Source organism: Cornus florida, unplaced genomic scaffold, assembly GCF_030987335.1.
Source record: "Cornus florida cultivar Cherokee Brave unplaced genomic scaffold, ASM3098733v1 CherokeeBrave_3.0.0_Hap2_Chr11, whole genome shotgun sequence".
Classification (NCBI taxonomy): Eukaryota; Viridiplantae; Streptophyta; class Magnoliopsida; order Cornales; family Cornaceae; genus Cornus; species Cornus florida.
In genome coordinates, this window is record NW_026775581.1 from 29,527,633 (window position 1) to 29,543,313 (window position 15,681).

At 38.2% G+C, this 15,681-nt stretch overlaps 1 protein-coding gene across 2 annotated transcripts in view; it reads right to left on the bottom strand.

The window, feature by feature from the left end:
* Positions 1-1,950: 1,950 nt before the first annotated feature.
* LOC132285641 (probable alpha-mannosidase At5g13980) overlaps positions 1,951-15,681 on the bottom strand; it is a 111,547-nt gene continuing 97,816 nt past the window's right edge. For both annotated transcript variants that reach the window (XM_059787835.1, XM_059787836.1), the window contains 8 exons: positions 5,749-5,861; positions 5,519-5,603; positions 4,897-5,007; positions 4,714-4,809; positions 4,356-4,403; positions 2,605-2,673; positions 2,295-2,511; positions 1,951-2,220 (listed from right to left, as the gene is read on the bottom strand). In XM_059787835.1, the coding sequence (XP_059643818.1) occupies positions 2,296-2,511; positions 2,605-2,673; positions 4,356-4,403; positions 4,714-4,809; positions 4,897-5,007; positions 5,519-5,603; positions 5,749-5,861 (738 nt within the window). In that variant the 3' untranslated portion in view covers positions 1,951-2,220; position 2,295. The remainder of the gene's footprint in view (positions 2,221-2,294; positions 2,512-2,604; positions 2,674-4,355; positions 4,404-4,713; positions 4,810-4,896; positions 5,008-5,518; positions 5,604-5,748; positions 5,862-15,681) is intronic.

The window sequence follows — 15,681 nt, forward strand, 5'->3', positions numbered from 1 at the left end:
GCCCTAGAGAAATAGAGAATATATATATAGTAGGAGTAGATTGCAGAGAGAGAATATAATTGCAGTAGTTTTTCTGAGAGTAGAAGATAACTTCTTTTATTGATCTCTCCGCTAATCACAACCTACATATTTATAAACTTTGTCACGTCGATCTTTTCGTCAATAGGTATAAACCTAAATGTGTCGTTGGGCTAAATCACTGTTAACGTTATTAATAGTTATTATAACTCTAACAATACGCAACTTAAATCCAATACTATTGATGGACACTTGTCATGCACTGATTGGGCACCTACCCAAGGTGGATGAACTTCATCATCCAACCTCGGTTGGACACAAGTATTGTCCTTGATGAAATATCCATAGGAAAAAATTTGGTTGGATAAAAGAAAGGATAATAAGACAATATTAGGAGAGAGAGAAAGTTTTGTAATTTAAAAACATGTATAATAGCCTTAATTGGGATTAAATTTGTGAAGAAATAAAAATGACCCATCCATCCTCTTTTTTCTTCTTTCATTGAGTCCTCCCTACCAAAGGAAAGAAGTTTGTTTCTTCCTTCGTATTTTTCCTCCTCCCCTCTTCCTTATATCTTCCCATACGGACGCCAATGCATCTACACTAGTGACTTCCCCTTACAAGTGTCGGCAACTTCTTCCTTCTGGACAATGTGGGAACTCACAACTCTTCTAAACATTTAATTGGAAAAAATTTCCCCTTTTTTGCAAGATTTTAGAGATAGTACTATTCTTTTGGGAAAAAAATAAAGGATTCATTTCCTTGCTAATTGCCATACTATAACTAATCCTCAAACTCTTGTAAAATTCATTTTTAAAGAACTGCAACTTGACAATAGCTTGAGACATCACAACCACCACATCATCAACAAAAGAAAAAAGCCACAAACCAAAATTTTATATATATATATATATATGTGTGTGTGTGTGTATTATATTATGTGTCATTCTCCCTTATTTCCTTATATATATATGTATAATATATTATATTCATTTTTATTTCTTTCCTTCTTGATTTACTCCTTGATTTATGCGATATCTGCACTCTACTTTTCAACATTCGCACTACAATCTTAAATGAAATGATAATTTTAACCTTACATTTACAAATAAATAATTATTACTTTTTAAATGACACAATTGCCCTTTCATATTTTCTCTCTTTTATCTCTAACATTTAATATTTTAAGCATCTTTTGATAGCACAAATAAAATAAAATAAAAATTGAATAATTTTTTTTTAAGGGACCAAAAAAAAAAATTGTTATGTTGAATAAATGGCCTCTTTTGACCGGATAAAAAAAAAAATAAAAAAGTAACCATTTAAACAATTCTCTCTTTTTACATGAAGAAAAAAAAATCCCAAAAAAATATATTTATTGAATAAATTATCTCTGTTTTTAAGATCCAAAAAAAAAAATAAAAAAATAAAAAATACAAAAGGAAGATGATTAAAAATATATATATGTCTATTGAATAAATTATCTTTTTCGATAAGACCCAAAAATTAAAAAAGGTTATTTTTATCAAATAAATGATTTCATTTGACATGACCCATAAAAAATTACCAAAAGGTAAAGTTACCTCTTTTGAAAAAATAAAAATAAAAAATAAAAAAAAAAGTCAATTTTGTTGAATAAATCTCTTTCGATTGTAAAAAAAAAAAAAAAAAGTTGGACTAAATTATCCCTTTTGACTACCAAAATAAAATTATTAGTATAGAATAAATTATTTTCTTCGGGAGGACCTCCGAAAAACAAAAAGAAAGGAAAAAAATAGTAAAGAAAGTAAAGAAGGTAAAAAAAAAAAATTAAAGTTGTATAAAGGGTAGTTATGACATTATAAATTAAGGAATTGTGCATTAATGAATTCAAGGACTTTTTTGTCATTTTCTTTAAAAGAAAATGATAAATATAGTGCAATTGGAGAAAAGTGAAGTGCGAATATCGTCTCCCTGATTTATTCATTTTGTCAACTTTATTTCCAATATATTGTGTATCAATACAACGCATCAAGAAAGTAATAAGGGAAAATGTAGCCTCAGTGGCTCTTGATCGATGGATGTAGGCCTTAGTGCCGAACCATGTATATACTTCTCTATCTTTCTCTCTTCCATCTTCTTATTTTACATCTTATATTTTTGCATCATAAATTTAACACAGCTAACGGATTAAATTCATTAACCCATCTGCAATCAGCTTACCTGAAAAATAAACCAATACATCAATCAAAACAATGCTTTTTGAAATTTGTTGAGGAATCATTGAAGTTTCTTACCTTAATTGTAGTGGACAATTTTGTTAGTGAATTCAAGAACGAAGGTCCGAATTTCCATTGGGGCAAGTTCCACCACCAACTTTATGGGATCTACAGGGCCTCCTCTCAATATACTGGGCTCATCATGGGAGCTTTCTACTTTCCAAACCAATCTTTTCTTCTCCATCTCTAGTCTTTCTTGATTAGCAGATAAGCTCATTTCTGTAATTTTACTTATCTAAAAGCCCGGGGAAAAAAAGAATGGTTAAACAGTTGAGGTAAAGCAGATGATAATTAAGGAATGATATATCATGGTGCATATTGCTTCTACCTTCTTATCTGTGAACAATTTTTTCAATTCTATGCTTGCCATGACTGAGAGATCCTTGTCCTCTCCAATCTAGAATCACATACCAAAAGAGAGGTTCAGAACACATGACTCTGGATTGGAAAAATAAAATTTTTGTCACCAATGAATTTTTTTATGGTGAAATTAGTCACTATAGTGCATAAGTTTAGGAACAATTGGTAATAAATAAGAAACACCCCGATGCCAAATGGACATTTTAAAAATAAAATCAAAGTTCACCTAACGCCCACCAGAATTACATATTCAAATAACAAGAAGCATTATCAAATGATACAATAGCAACAATATAAATGATTTGTTAGTCTTGTTGGTTTCCTAATCAGAAGTTAAGAACATAGGGAGGAACTTCAGCCCATATTGGCCAAAATATTCCTCTCATTAAAGTGAATCTTTGAAAAAATATGTTAAAGGGAGCAAATTCACGAAATGTGTTGCTATAATACCTTGAAACTTAACCAACCAAGCAAAATCATTTTGATTACAAATGTGGAACTGCTAGAGAATTGACTATCCAAAAAGAACATGGATTGAGGCCATGAAGGAGGACCAGATTGCCTCCGATTCAACCTAGGGATATGGCTTTACAGAAATGCCAACTGGAGATGATGATAGATGTGGCTGAATCTAACTAGTTAGGACAAAGGCTTGCTGAGTTGAACAAAGTTGAGGATTGAATAAACGGAATTGACAAAAGGATTATGGTAACACAAAAGATAAACAATGAAATTAATTTTTAAAAAAGTATCTAGAAGAAAGCCTCCATGCTGAGCTGTCACAGAAAACAACTAATAGATGATGGTCACTGGCATGGAACCTACAGAGAGAGGGATCACAAGAGATTCGAAGACAACCGTAGGTTTAGCCACCCCGAGATAGGATGAACACTGCTTCAGGTTGCGTAGGACAAAGGCTTGCTGAGTTGAACAAAGTTGAGAATTGAATAAACGGAATTGACAAAAAGGATTATGGTAGCACAAAAGATAAACAATGAAATTAATTTTAAAAAAAGTTCTAGAAGAAAGCCTCCATGCTGAGCTGCCACAGAAAACAACTAATAGATGGTCACTGGCATGGAACCTACACAGAGAGGGATCACAAGAGATCCGAAGACAACTGTAGGTTTAGCCACCCCTGAGATAGGAAGTACACAGCTCCAGGTTGCGGAGGTCTGGAGATTTCGTCATGTCCCTCTGGCACAATGATTTACCCTAGTACTTGCTTGATTCATATAGGATGAAGAACTGCACGTGTCCAAAAGGATCACTAAGATGCTCAAAGAGGCCAGCATACCTCCTAGTTAGCACTGAAAATGAAATAGGTCTAACCCAAAGCCATAAGGATATATATGAATTATTCAGACTGTTTGCAAGACTTGGACCAAAAATAATGACGCAAAGACCAAAAGGTTGTGCAACTGAGGATATTTTCGTACAAATGTAAAATATATATATTTTTCCTAGTTGGTACTCAGACACACACGTCTCTTCTGAGACTTGAATCCCTGACCTCCCTTTGGGAAGTAAGAGGCTGATACCGCTAGGCCACTGGCCCGTTGGTATACAAATGTAAAATATAATTTTGCAGAAAATAGTTCTATTTCCTCCATGAAATTTACATGGTATTAGGGTTGAACCAAAATCTTTTAGTTGATAAAATTGAGGATACTAGGTTTTCTATGTCATAATGTGGAAGGAAAAAATAGATAGAGAAACCTCATATAAGTGCGCCAACCGAAGAAGAACTTTTCCTTCTTCAAGCTCCTGCAGGAAAGAAACCAAAAAAAAATAAAAAATTATAGTTATCTTTTCTTTTCTTCTTCTTCTTCTCTTTTTTTTTTTTTTTTTTGGATAACGGAGGGTGTCCCCACCCCCTTTACGGACGGGACTATCTTCGGACACCCACAATCACCCTCAAAATAATAAACCCAAAGCGGAAGCTTAACATTCCTAGGAGTTTATCACAAGACCACTGGGTCATGGCCAAATGCCTTGTGCCAACTCAGCTATCCCGTGGGATTCATTAGTTGCTTAACCAATTTTACAGTTGCCTTACAAGTTTACAAATGCATACCTGGAGGGTAATCATTGCAACATTTTCTGGTAAACTGTAGGAAGGGTCTATCCCTGAAAAGCTTGATACTTGAAAGTTACTCCATTTATCCCCATCCTGTAAAAATAATTTTTTTTAAAATGATGTAAGATCTAACTGATTCACCATTCAAAAAACAAGACAACTTCAAGGTCTTTCAGTCACCTGCTCAGTGAAGGCTAAGAGAAATGGAGAATATATCTCCTGACCGGAAGACCGGCGCCATTTAGCTCCCTCTCCTAGGGGATCAATTCTGAGATAATACTTTCCTTGGATCTATAAGTATGACAATCAAGCAAATTAGATATGACTGTTGCAAAAGACTTAAGTTCATATGATTGGTAATGCAAAGTATTTCACATTAATAAATATGCAATAAGAATAGAATGGCTAATATCTTGAATGTAAATGCTGGCACATGGCCCAGATGTGAAGTGAATGACCATGAAGTATAAGAAATCACATGCAACAGGAACACACATAGCGAAATGTCCCAGTGGCACCACCAGTCAGTGCAAAACTTATGAAGAGATGAGTGTTTCAGATAGATAAATGTAAAAGTGAGATTTGTGAGCGTCAGTGTAGATTGAACAGCGTTATTATTTTTCAAAGAGCACACCCGAACACAGAAATGTAGCCTAAATACAAAATGAATGTAAAATTCAGCAAATATAAAAAACGGTAGGCTACAGTAATGCAGACAACTGTTTTAAAATTCAGCAAATATAAGAAAATGTAGGCTACACAGGAATATGGTACCAAGTGTTGATGGTTTGATTATGCTTACAGTTAATCCCTTGCATTCATCAAGCACACAAACTGTTTCGTTTAGTGCCTCTGCAACACCTCTAGAATCATCACGAAGCAATCTCCTACGCAACGGAAAAATCCAATATATCTATTTTAAAACTTTGTGAATTGCTGATACCAATTATCATGATCTCTATTATTTGGTAACATAATATTTAACAGAAAAATATTTGGGGCACAAAAAGCAATGTAAAGGGAAGAACAAACCTATGGAGCATCAGCTCCAATTGCCCATCCCTAATGCTGGATCCCCCCACAGATCTATCGACCAAGACAGAGAGCTCTGTGCTAACATCTTTCATATAAATTCCAAGATTAATCTGAAAGTAAAACAAACTACAGATATTAATTAATTTGCATAGGAAATTCCATGAAGTTCTTCAACAACTGTATGGTGAACAAAGAGACAAGAAGATCTAGTTGTAACAACAAAAAAATAAAATAAAATAATACTTCTATCAAAAACGGCTATTTTGTCCATGGAATATCATCACATCTTTAAGAAATAGCGCAATATTTAAGAAGCAGTTATTACATTTTCACATAAAATTTGATACGCTTTTCTTATATAATTTTACACAAAATTCAATCATTAGGGCCATGTACAACAAAAACAACTAAGACATGCACCAGGCTTCTAATCTAGGAAACATCATCAAGCGCATGGTTTGAAACACTAGTGATATTAAAATATGGTCAATAATTGATTTTATTTGATAGTTTATATTAATGAATTTGTGTTTTATTTAAATAATTTACATACATATATGGTGAATGCTTGTATTTAGGGCTGCAAATGAACCGAGTTGTTCATGAACAGCTCGGGCTCGTTCATTTGGAAAACGAGCCGAGCTCAAGCTCATTTTCCAGGCTCGTTTAGTAAACGAGCTGAGCTTGAATTGTAAGCTCGACTCTCTAGCTCGTTTATTAGCCCAATATATGTTTGATTTTTAAAATTTAAGTTTAAGCCCATATGCCCAAACACACACACACACACACATTTCAAACCCAACTTTGTTAAGGCTTATAACAATTACTTATAACATTATCAATTCGAAGTGTTATGACAAATGCAACGAACCCAAGTTGAATCAAGAATCACAACAGAAAAGTAAACACACCATACAAAGAACACAAGGATTTGTACGTGGTTCGGCAACAGCCTACGTTCACGGTCGGGATCTGGCAAAAGTTTTCACTATGTGTAAAATCGAAGATTACAAAATTTCAGTCCCTCACTCTGTTTCTGTACGAATTCCAGAGTCTCTCTCCCTCAATCTCTTAAGTCTCAACCCACAACATGTGTACCTATTTATAGAGTTTCAAACATAATTCCTTGTTGGACAAGGATTACAATTCCTTTTAGGCCAAGACTTGCCAAATAAGAAATTACTTAATAGAATACAACTCTAAAACAGAATCCTAATTAGAATACGAATTTGAGACACAATTTCCAACAATCTCCACCTTGGCTCAAATTCCATCCAGCTACTCCTTTCGCCGCCTCCACATGCCCCTAAGGGTCTCAGCAACTGCATGTACCATTCAAGTCCAGATAGTGCCTGAACTTGAGTGTAGGAATGACCTTAGTCATCATATCTGTCGGATTCTCTGTTGTCCCAATCTTCCTCACTGCAATAGCACCCTATGCAACTACATCTCTAATGAAGTGAAACCTGACATCAATGTGCTTGGTCCTCTCATGGAACATCTGATTTTCAATCAAATGTATGGCACTCTGGTTGTCGCAAAACACAGTCAAATCATTCTGCTGCAAGCCCAAATCACCGACCAAGCCTCTCAACCATATAGCTTCCTTCACTGCTTCTGTAGCTGCCATGTACTCAACCTCAGTAGTAGATAATGCAACTACGGGCTGCAAAGTCGCCTTCCAACTGATCACACTCCCACAAAGAGTGAAAACATACCCTATCAAGGACCTCCTCCTATCAAGATCTCCAGCATAATCCGAATCAACATATCCAGCAACACTCCCTCACGTGTTGCTGCCTTTGTCATAAACCAACCCAACATCTGCAATGCCTCGCAAGTATTGTAATATCCACTTCACAGCCTGTTAATGGACCTTCCCAGGACTATCCATGTATCTGCTCACTACACTAACTGTATGTGAAATGTCTGGCCTAGTGCACTCCATAACATACATAAGGTTACCAACTGCACTAGCATAAGGAACACGAGACATGTGCTCCACCTGCTCCTCGGTCTGTGGTGACAATCGTGCTAAAAGTCTAAAATGGGCAGCCAATGGAGTATTCACAAGTTTTGGTGCCTGCATACCGAAGCGTTCCAGCACCTTCTCAATGTATTTCTTCTATGACAAATACAATCTGCCCTCCTTTGTCCCTGTGAATTTCCATTCCCAATATCCTCTTTGTAGCACCAAGATCCTTCATCTCAAATTCACCACTAAGCTGAGCCTTCAACTTGTTGATTTCAAACATGTTCTTGCAAGCTATCAACATGTCATTAACATACAACAACAAGTACAAATACGAACCATCTGAGAGCTTCCTGTGATACACACAACTGTCAAACTTACTCCTACAGTAGCCATTGCCAAACATAAAGGTGTCAAATCACTTGTACCACTGTCTAGGAGACTGCTTCAACCTATACAAGGACTTCTTCAGTAGGCAAATAGGATATTCCTTTCCCAGAATCTCAAACCCCTTAGGCTGATGCATATAAATCCGCTCTTCCAACTCACCGTGCAAGAAAGCAATCTTGACATCAAGATGCTCAAGCTCCAAGTCAGACAGAGCAACCATAGCAAGTAACACCCGGATTGAGCTGTGTTTCACCGCAGGAGAAAATACTTCATTGAAGTCCACCCCTTCCCTCTGTGTATAGCCCTTCGCCACTAAGCGTGCCTTGTACCTTGCATCTTCCACCCTTGGAATTCCTTCCTTCGTCTTGAAGACCCATTTACAGCCTACAATCTTCTGGCCCTTAGGCTTCTTAACTAGCTCCCAAGTCTGGTTCTTATGAGGAGACTCAATCTCCTCACTCATGGCGACAGACCATTGTTCTGACTCTCCATCTATGATAAGCTCACGATAAGTACACGGCTCATTAATATCCTCTGCCACACTAAGTGCATAATCAACCAAATCAGCATGTGAAAACCCATACTTCTCAGGTGGCCTAGTATCCCTCCTAGGCCTGTCTCTAGCCACACTATACTGCTGCAACTGTGTATCTCCCTCAGCCCGAAATTGCACCTGCTTGTGAGTCTACCGAACAGGACTATCCTGTAACTGAACCTCTACATGCTTTACCTACTCAATGACACCCCGAGCTTTCCCTGAATCAACTACCTCCTTCTGCGGAGTAAGCATCGTAGACTCATGAAAGGTCACATCCTTGCTAACAAGTTTCTTCTTTCCCGAAGCCTCTGGGCACCATAATCTGTATCCCTTGACCCTAGGCTGATAACAAAGAAACATGCATTTCTTAACCCTCGGTTTAAGCTTCCCCTCATTCACATGAGCATACGCTAGACACCCAAATATTCTCAAATTACTGTAACTAGTAGGAGAACCAGACCATACTTCCTCTGCAGGTTTACAATCGATAGCAGTCGATGGAAATCGGTTCACCAAGTAACTAGCTGTAGATACAACTTCAGCCCAAAACGCTTTATCTAACCCCACATTGGACAACATACACCGTGCCCTCTCCAATAGCGTTTTGTTTATCCGTTCTGCAACTTTATTTTGCTGCAGAGTCTTCCTCACTGTGTGGTGTTTCATAATCTCGTGAGTCTTGCAGAACTCATTAAATTCTCCATCACAAAATTCCAAGCCATTGTCTGTCCTCAAGCGCTTGACCTGTTTTCCTGTTTGCTTCTCAATCAAGGTCTTCCATTGCTTGAATGTAACAAAAGCCCCATTCTTGTGCTTCAGAATATAAACCCAAACTTTCCGAGAAAAGTAATCAATCAACGTCGTCATATATCTACCACCACCATGTGAAGTAACCTGAGAGGGACCCAAAGATCAGAATGAATATAATCCACCGTACCTTTGGTCCTGTGAATTCCTGTACTGAACTTCACTCTGCACTGCTTCCCGAAGACACAATGCTCACAAAAATCCAGCTTCCTAGTTTTCTGACCACAAAGCAAACCCTGCTTACTCAGAACATACATCCCCCTCTCATTCATATGCCCAAGCCGCATATGCCACAATCTGGTAATATCTGAATCTGGATCCAAGGATGATACAGAAACTGAACCCGTGATTGTGTTACCCTGCAGAGCATATAAACCATGCTTCTTAAGTCTCTTATTCACCACAAGAGCACCCTTGGAAACCCAAATGACTCCACCTCCAGCCTTATAAGTGCACCCGATGGAATCCAGCATACCCAAGGAAATCAAATTCTTTCTCAGTTCTGGTACATGCTTGACATCAGTCAGTGTTCTCACTATGCCATCATATATCTTGATTCGAACTGTACCGATATCTATAACCTTGCACGCCGCATCATTCCCCATCAGAACTTCCCCTCCATCAATAGATCGATAAGAGGTAAACCAGTCCCTGTTTGGACAAGCATGAAATGAGCAACCCGAATCAAGAATCCACTCATCGCAAGAGCTACCGACAAACAAAAATATTACCACCATCTGAATCATTACCCTCTGCAACAACCACACTTTCAATTTAAGAGGATTTTACATTTCCCTTCTTACGCTCCGGACAATCCTTTTTGAAGTGCCCTTCCTTATGACCGACGAAACATCTAAACACCTTCGTTTTGTTCTTAGACTTAGAATGACCTTTGCTTCGAGACCCTCCCTTCTGATTCGTTCTCCCTCTAGCAAATAACCCCTCTACCGAACTTTTTATATTGCCCTCAAACGCCCTTTTCTGCAACTCCTTAGAATTCAGAGCTGCCTTCACGTCTTCCATGGACAAGGCAATTTTGCCATACATCATTGTATAGACAAATTTCTCATACAAGGGTGGTAGAGAACACAATAGAATAATAGCGTGCTCTTCATCCTCTATCTTCACATCAATATTATTCAAATCTATGATGATACTATTTACCTCGTCAAGATGGTCTTTTAGAGACGACCCTTCGTGCATCTGAAGAGTAAACAACCGCTTTTTTAGATACAAACGATTCGCAAGAGATTTCGTCATATACCAGGACTCTAACTTCTGCCACAGCCCACCCGCCATAGTCTCTCCAGCAACCTCTCGCAGAACCTCGTTACGCAAGCACAACAAAATCGTACTGTGCACTTTCTCCATAACCTTATCTTTGTCCTTGATCTTTTCTAGCGGTGCATCATTCCCCTTCAGCGCCTTGGATAACCCTTGTTGAACCAACAAACCTTGCATCCTAACCTGCCACAGGTTGAAATCGTTTCTGCCGTTAAACTTCTCGATTTCCAAAAACTTGGACGACATTCCTGCTTCGAACCGAAAGCTCTGATACCATTTTGTTATGATAAACGCAACGAACCTGTTCTTTATCATGAGAGACAGAGAGAAGGAGAGAGAGAAATTGAACTATATTTCACACATACACACTTACAAACCTAGGGATACAAGTCACCTTAATAACACAAGGGCCCTACTAACATAATGTAATTACATAATGGCCCAACATATATATATATATATATATATATAACATTCTAACACTCCCCCTCAAGTTGGAGAATATATATCAAATAATCCCAGCTTGGAACAGATAGTTCTTAACTGGTTATGACCCAATGCTTTGGTAAACATATCAGCTAATTGATCTTCAGACTTCACGAATGGAGTAAAGATGCTCCCACGCAATATCTTTTCTCGAATAAAGTAACAATCAACTTCAATATGTTTGGTCCTCTCATGAAACACAGGATTTGAGGCAATGTGAACTGCTGCTTGATTATCACAGAACAATGGAGTAGGAGCTTCAACTGTCAACCCAAGTTCTTTTAGAAAATGTTGTATCCAGGTCAACTCACTAGTATTATAGGCCATTGCCGTACACTCAGCTTCAGCACTAGATCGAGCAACCACCGTTTGCTTTTTACTTCGCCATGTAATAAGATTTCTTCCTACAAATGTGCAGTAGCCTGTAGTAGATCTCCTATCTGAAGGAGAACCAGCCCAGTTGGCATCTGTAAAACCTTCCACCCTGAGATGACCATTTGATTTATATAGTAACCCAACACCTGGAGCTTGTTTGAGATATCGGATAATCCAAAGAACAACAATCCAATGTGGCATTCTAGGAACTCCCATAAACTGACTTACAACACTAACTGCATATGAAATATCAGGTCGAGTGATAGTGAGATAAATTAATTTCCCAACAAGACGATGAAATCTGCCCGGATCATTAAATAGATCACCCTTATCAGACACAAGTTTTGTATTCGAATCCATAAGAGCATCAACCGGGTGACCACCCAACATACCTGTTTCTTCTAATAAATCCAACACATATTTTCGTTGGGATAAACTTATACCCTTCTTGGATCTAGTAACTTCAATACCCAAGAAATACCTAAGTTTACCTAAGTCTTTAGTGTGGAATCGATATTGCAGAAACAACTTCAACTTAGCAATGCCTTCAGAATCATCACCTGTGATCACAATATCATCTACATATACCACAAGAAAGATGAAGCCAGCTTTAGTGCGCTGGTGAAATACCGAATGGTCAGTCTGACATCTGTTAAGACCAAATTTTAATGCCGCCTCAGAGAATTTTCCAAACCAAGCCCGTGGAGTTTGTTTCAATCCATATAGGGCCTTTTTAAAGCGACAAACAGTGTGAAGATACTCCCCCTGAGCAACAAACCCAGGTGGTTGCTCCATATAAACCTCTTCTGCTAACCATGCAAAAAAGTATTTTTAACGTCTAACTGAAACAGAGGCCAATGTCTATTAGCAGCAAGAGAAATCAAAACACGAATAGAAGAAATCTTAGCAACAGGGGCAAACGTCTCATCATAGTCAATACCATAAGTCTGGGTATAACCTTTAGCAACAAGACGAGCTTTTAAACGCTTAACGGACCCATCTGGAAGATACTTCACAGTGTATACCCAGCGACAACTAACCGGTTTGACACCTGGAGGTAATGGAACAAGATTCCACGTGCCATTCTGATGCAAAGCATCCATTTCATCTTGCATTGCTTTCCTCTAGCCCAAATCAGACAAAGCATCCTGCACAGTCTTAGGAACAAATGTAGTAGACAATTGAGAGGAAAAACATGAGAAGGATGGCGATAACGAATTATAAGAGACATTATGACCAATGGGATGATTAGTGACACACGAGCGAGTACCTTTACGAAGTGCAATAGGCAATGAATCAGACACAGTGGATTGTGTTAGATCTAAAGACTCTAAAGACGATAGAGGAGGCACGACAGCAGATGGCTTTGGGCTTCAAGTGTACACCTGTAACGGGGCAGGCAAACGAGATCTAGGTTGAAGAGAAAGTGAGGGAAGTGGAACCGGAGGAAGAGGCGACTCAGGAGTAATATCAAGAATTAAATCACTATCTGAAAAATATGGGACTGACTCACAAAAGGTCACATCCGCGCTAATAAAGTACCGTTGAGAAACAGGACTATAACAACGAAAACCTTTATGAGAACGAGAGTATCCAAGAAATACACACTTTATGGCACGTGGGTCAAGTTTATCAAAACCAGGACCAAGATTGTGGACATAACATACACATCCAAAAACTCTAGGAGTAAGAGAAAACAAAAGAGAATCAGGAAATAAAATAAAATGTGGAGATTTGCCATCTAATACAGATGATGGCATACGGTTAATTAGATAACAGGCAGTAAGAACAGCATCACCCCAAAACCGTTTAGGCATGCGCATATGAAACAAAAGAGCACAAGTTACTTCTAAGAGGTGTCGATTCTTACGTTCTGCAACTCCATTTTGTTGAGGAGTATAAACACATGAATTTTGATGAATAATTCCTTTATCACTAAGATATATATTAAAGGGGGTTAAAGAATATTCCTCAGCATTATCAGAACGTAAAATTCGAATTGGACAGCCAAACTGAGTTTTGATTTCTTTTCGGAATTTTTGAAAAATTAAAAATAACTCAGAACGATCTTTCATCAGAAACAACCAAGTCAGGCGAGAATAATCATCCACAAATGTCACAAAATAATGAAATTTATTGATTGAAGAATGCTTTATTGGACCCCATACATTTGAATGAACCAAATAAAAAGGACTAGAGACACAATTATTAACCCTAGACTTGAAAGACACGCGACGGTGCTTACTAAGTTGACAAACTTCACATGACAAGATTTTCAAATTACTAAGACTAGGAACTTGATGCTACAAAACTTGAAGTGACGGGTGACCAAGACGACAGTGCCACTGGAATGGAGATAGAGAAGACTAAAGAGCCACAGGATAAGGTGCCACATCAAAGTAATATAAGCCACAAGCTTCATGCCCCGTACCAATCGTCTTCTTTCGTCTTGAGATCCTGAAACACACAAAAAGTAGGATAAAATGTAACAGAGCACTGAAGAGATTTAGTAAGCTTACTAATAGACATTAAATTAAAGGGAAACTGAGGAACATATAAAACAGACAAGAGAGATAAGGAATCACTAAGTTGAGTTGTCCCCAAACCTGAAACCTTAGCGGAGGAACCGTTAGCAAGGGTAACTCTTTGAGAAGGAGGTACAGAATTAAAATCAGATAGAAGAGAAGAACATCCAGTCATATGATTGGATGCTCCAGTGTCTATGATCCAAGGACTGCGAGTGGAAGACAATAGACATGTGTGTGCAATACCTGCCTGGGCAAAGGTAGCCGTGGAAGATGAATTAGATAATTGCTTATAAGACAAAAACTGAGTATACTCGTCACATGGGACAGGGACCGTATCTGATTCAGCTACATTTTGAGATCCAGAAGCAACATCATTCGGAGAGGAGGAAACTTGATTTGCATAACTAGATGGTTTGCCATGAAGGTCCCAACAAAAATTCACAGTATGATTAGAAAGGCCACAATGAGTACAGTTTCGTGATTCCCTGCCACTGCCACGGCCACGTCCTCCCCGTGAATCACGAGCACCACATGTGGAGCGTCCCCCTACGACCTCCATAGAAAGCAGTATTTTCACCCTTTGAAACGATCAATGGTGAACGCTCACCACTCTGCCCAGTATTCAAAGTTGAGGTATCACTGACAAGTGTAGGGCACTGAAGTCTAGAAAACACATCAGCAAGAGATGGAAGTGTGGGACTGCCCATAATCTGTGAACGAAAAGACTCATAAGCTGATGACAAACTAGTAAGAAAACGGATAACATTAAAGTCCTCACGTTGTTGTTGCATACTTCGAACATCAACAGTAATAGGCTGATACATATTCAGCTCCTCACAAACTCCCATAACTTTGGAATAATACTCTTCTATACTGTGATTACCTTGTTCAAGATTGAAATACTGCTTACAGAGCTCATAAACATGAGTGATATTACTTGTCCCAGAATACAGTTGCTGCAATCTGTCCCATATCTCCTTGGCAGTATCCAAATAAAGTAAAGTTGTACTGATTTGGGGTTCAATACTGTTTATCATCACAGAGATGATCTGAGCATCTTCCTTTTCCCATGCATCAAAAGAAGCATCAGTTTCCTTGAGTTTCTCTTTAGTCAGATGAGTACCAAGGCCTCTACCTTTAAGAAAAATTTTAACAAATTTAGCCCACAGTATGTAATTCTTCCCATTGAGTTTAACAGAAGTCATGGGAGAATGAAGACCAGATGTGGGAGAAAACAAATCTGAACTGGATGCCATGTTGTCCCCAGCAAAACAGAGAAGAAAAAGAAGCAGAATTGGTATTCTGGCCGAACCTGGCAAACGGGCCAGATTTGGGCAAACGGGCCGGATTGGGCCAAATCTGGTCAAACGGGCCAGATTTAGGCTATCCAAGGTTAGAATAGCTATTCCAGGTTTAGTAAACCAGGATTGGAATAGCATAATCGTGTAGCCAAACAAGGTTCTTCTTCTTCACACCTCACAAATGCTGGTGAACAAAGCAGCGGAGACAATGGCGACCCAGTCACAAGCAATGACCGAATCAAGAGGCAG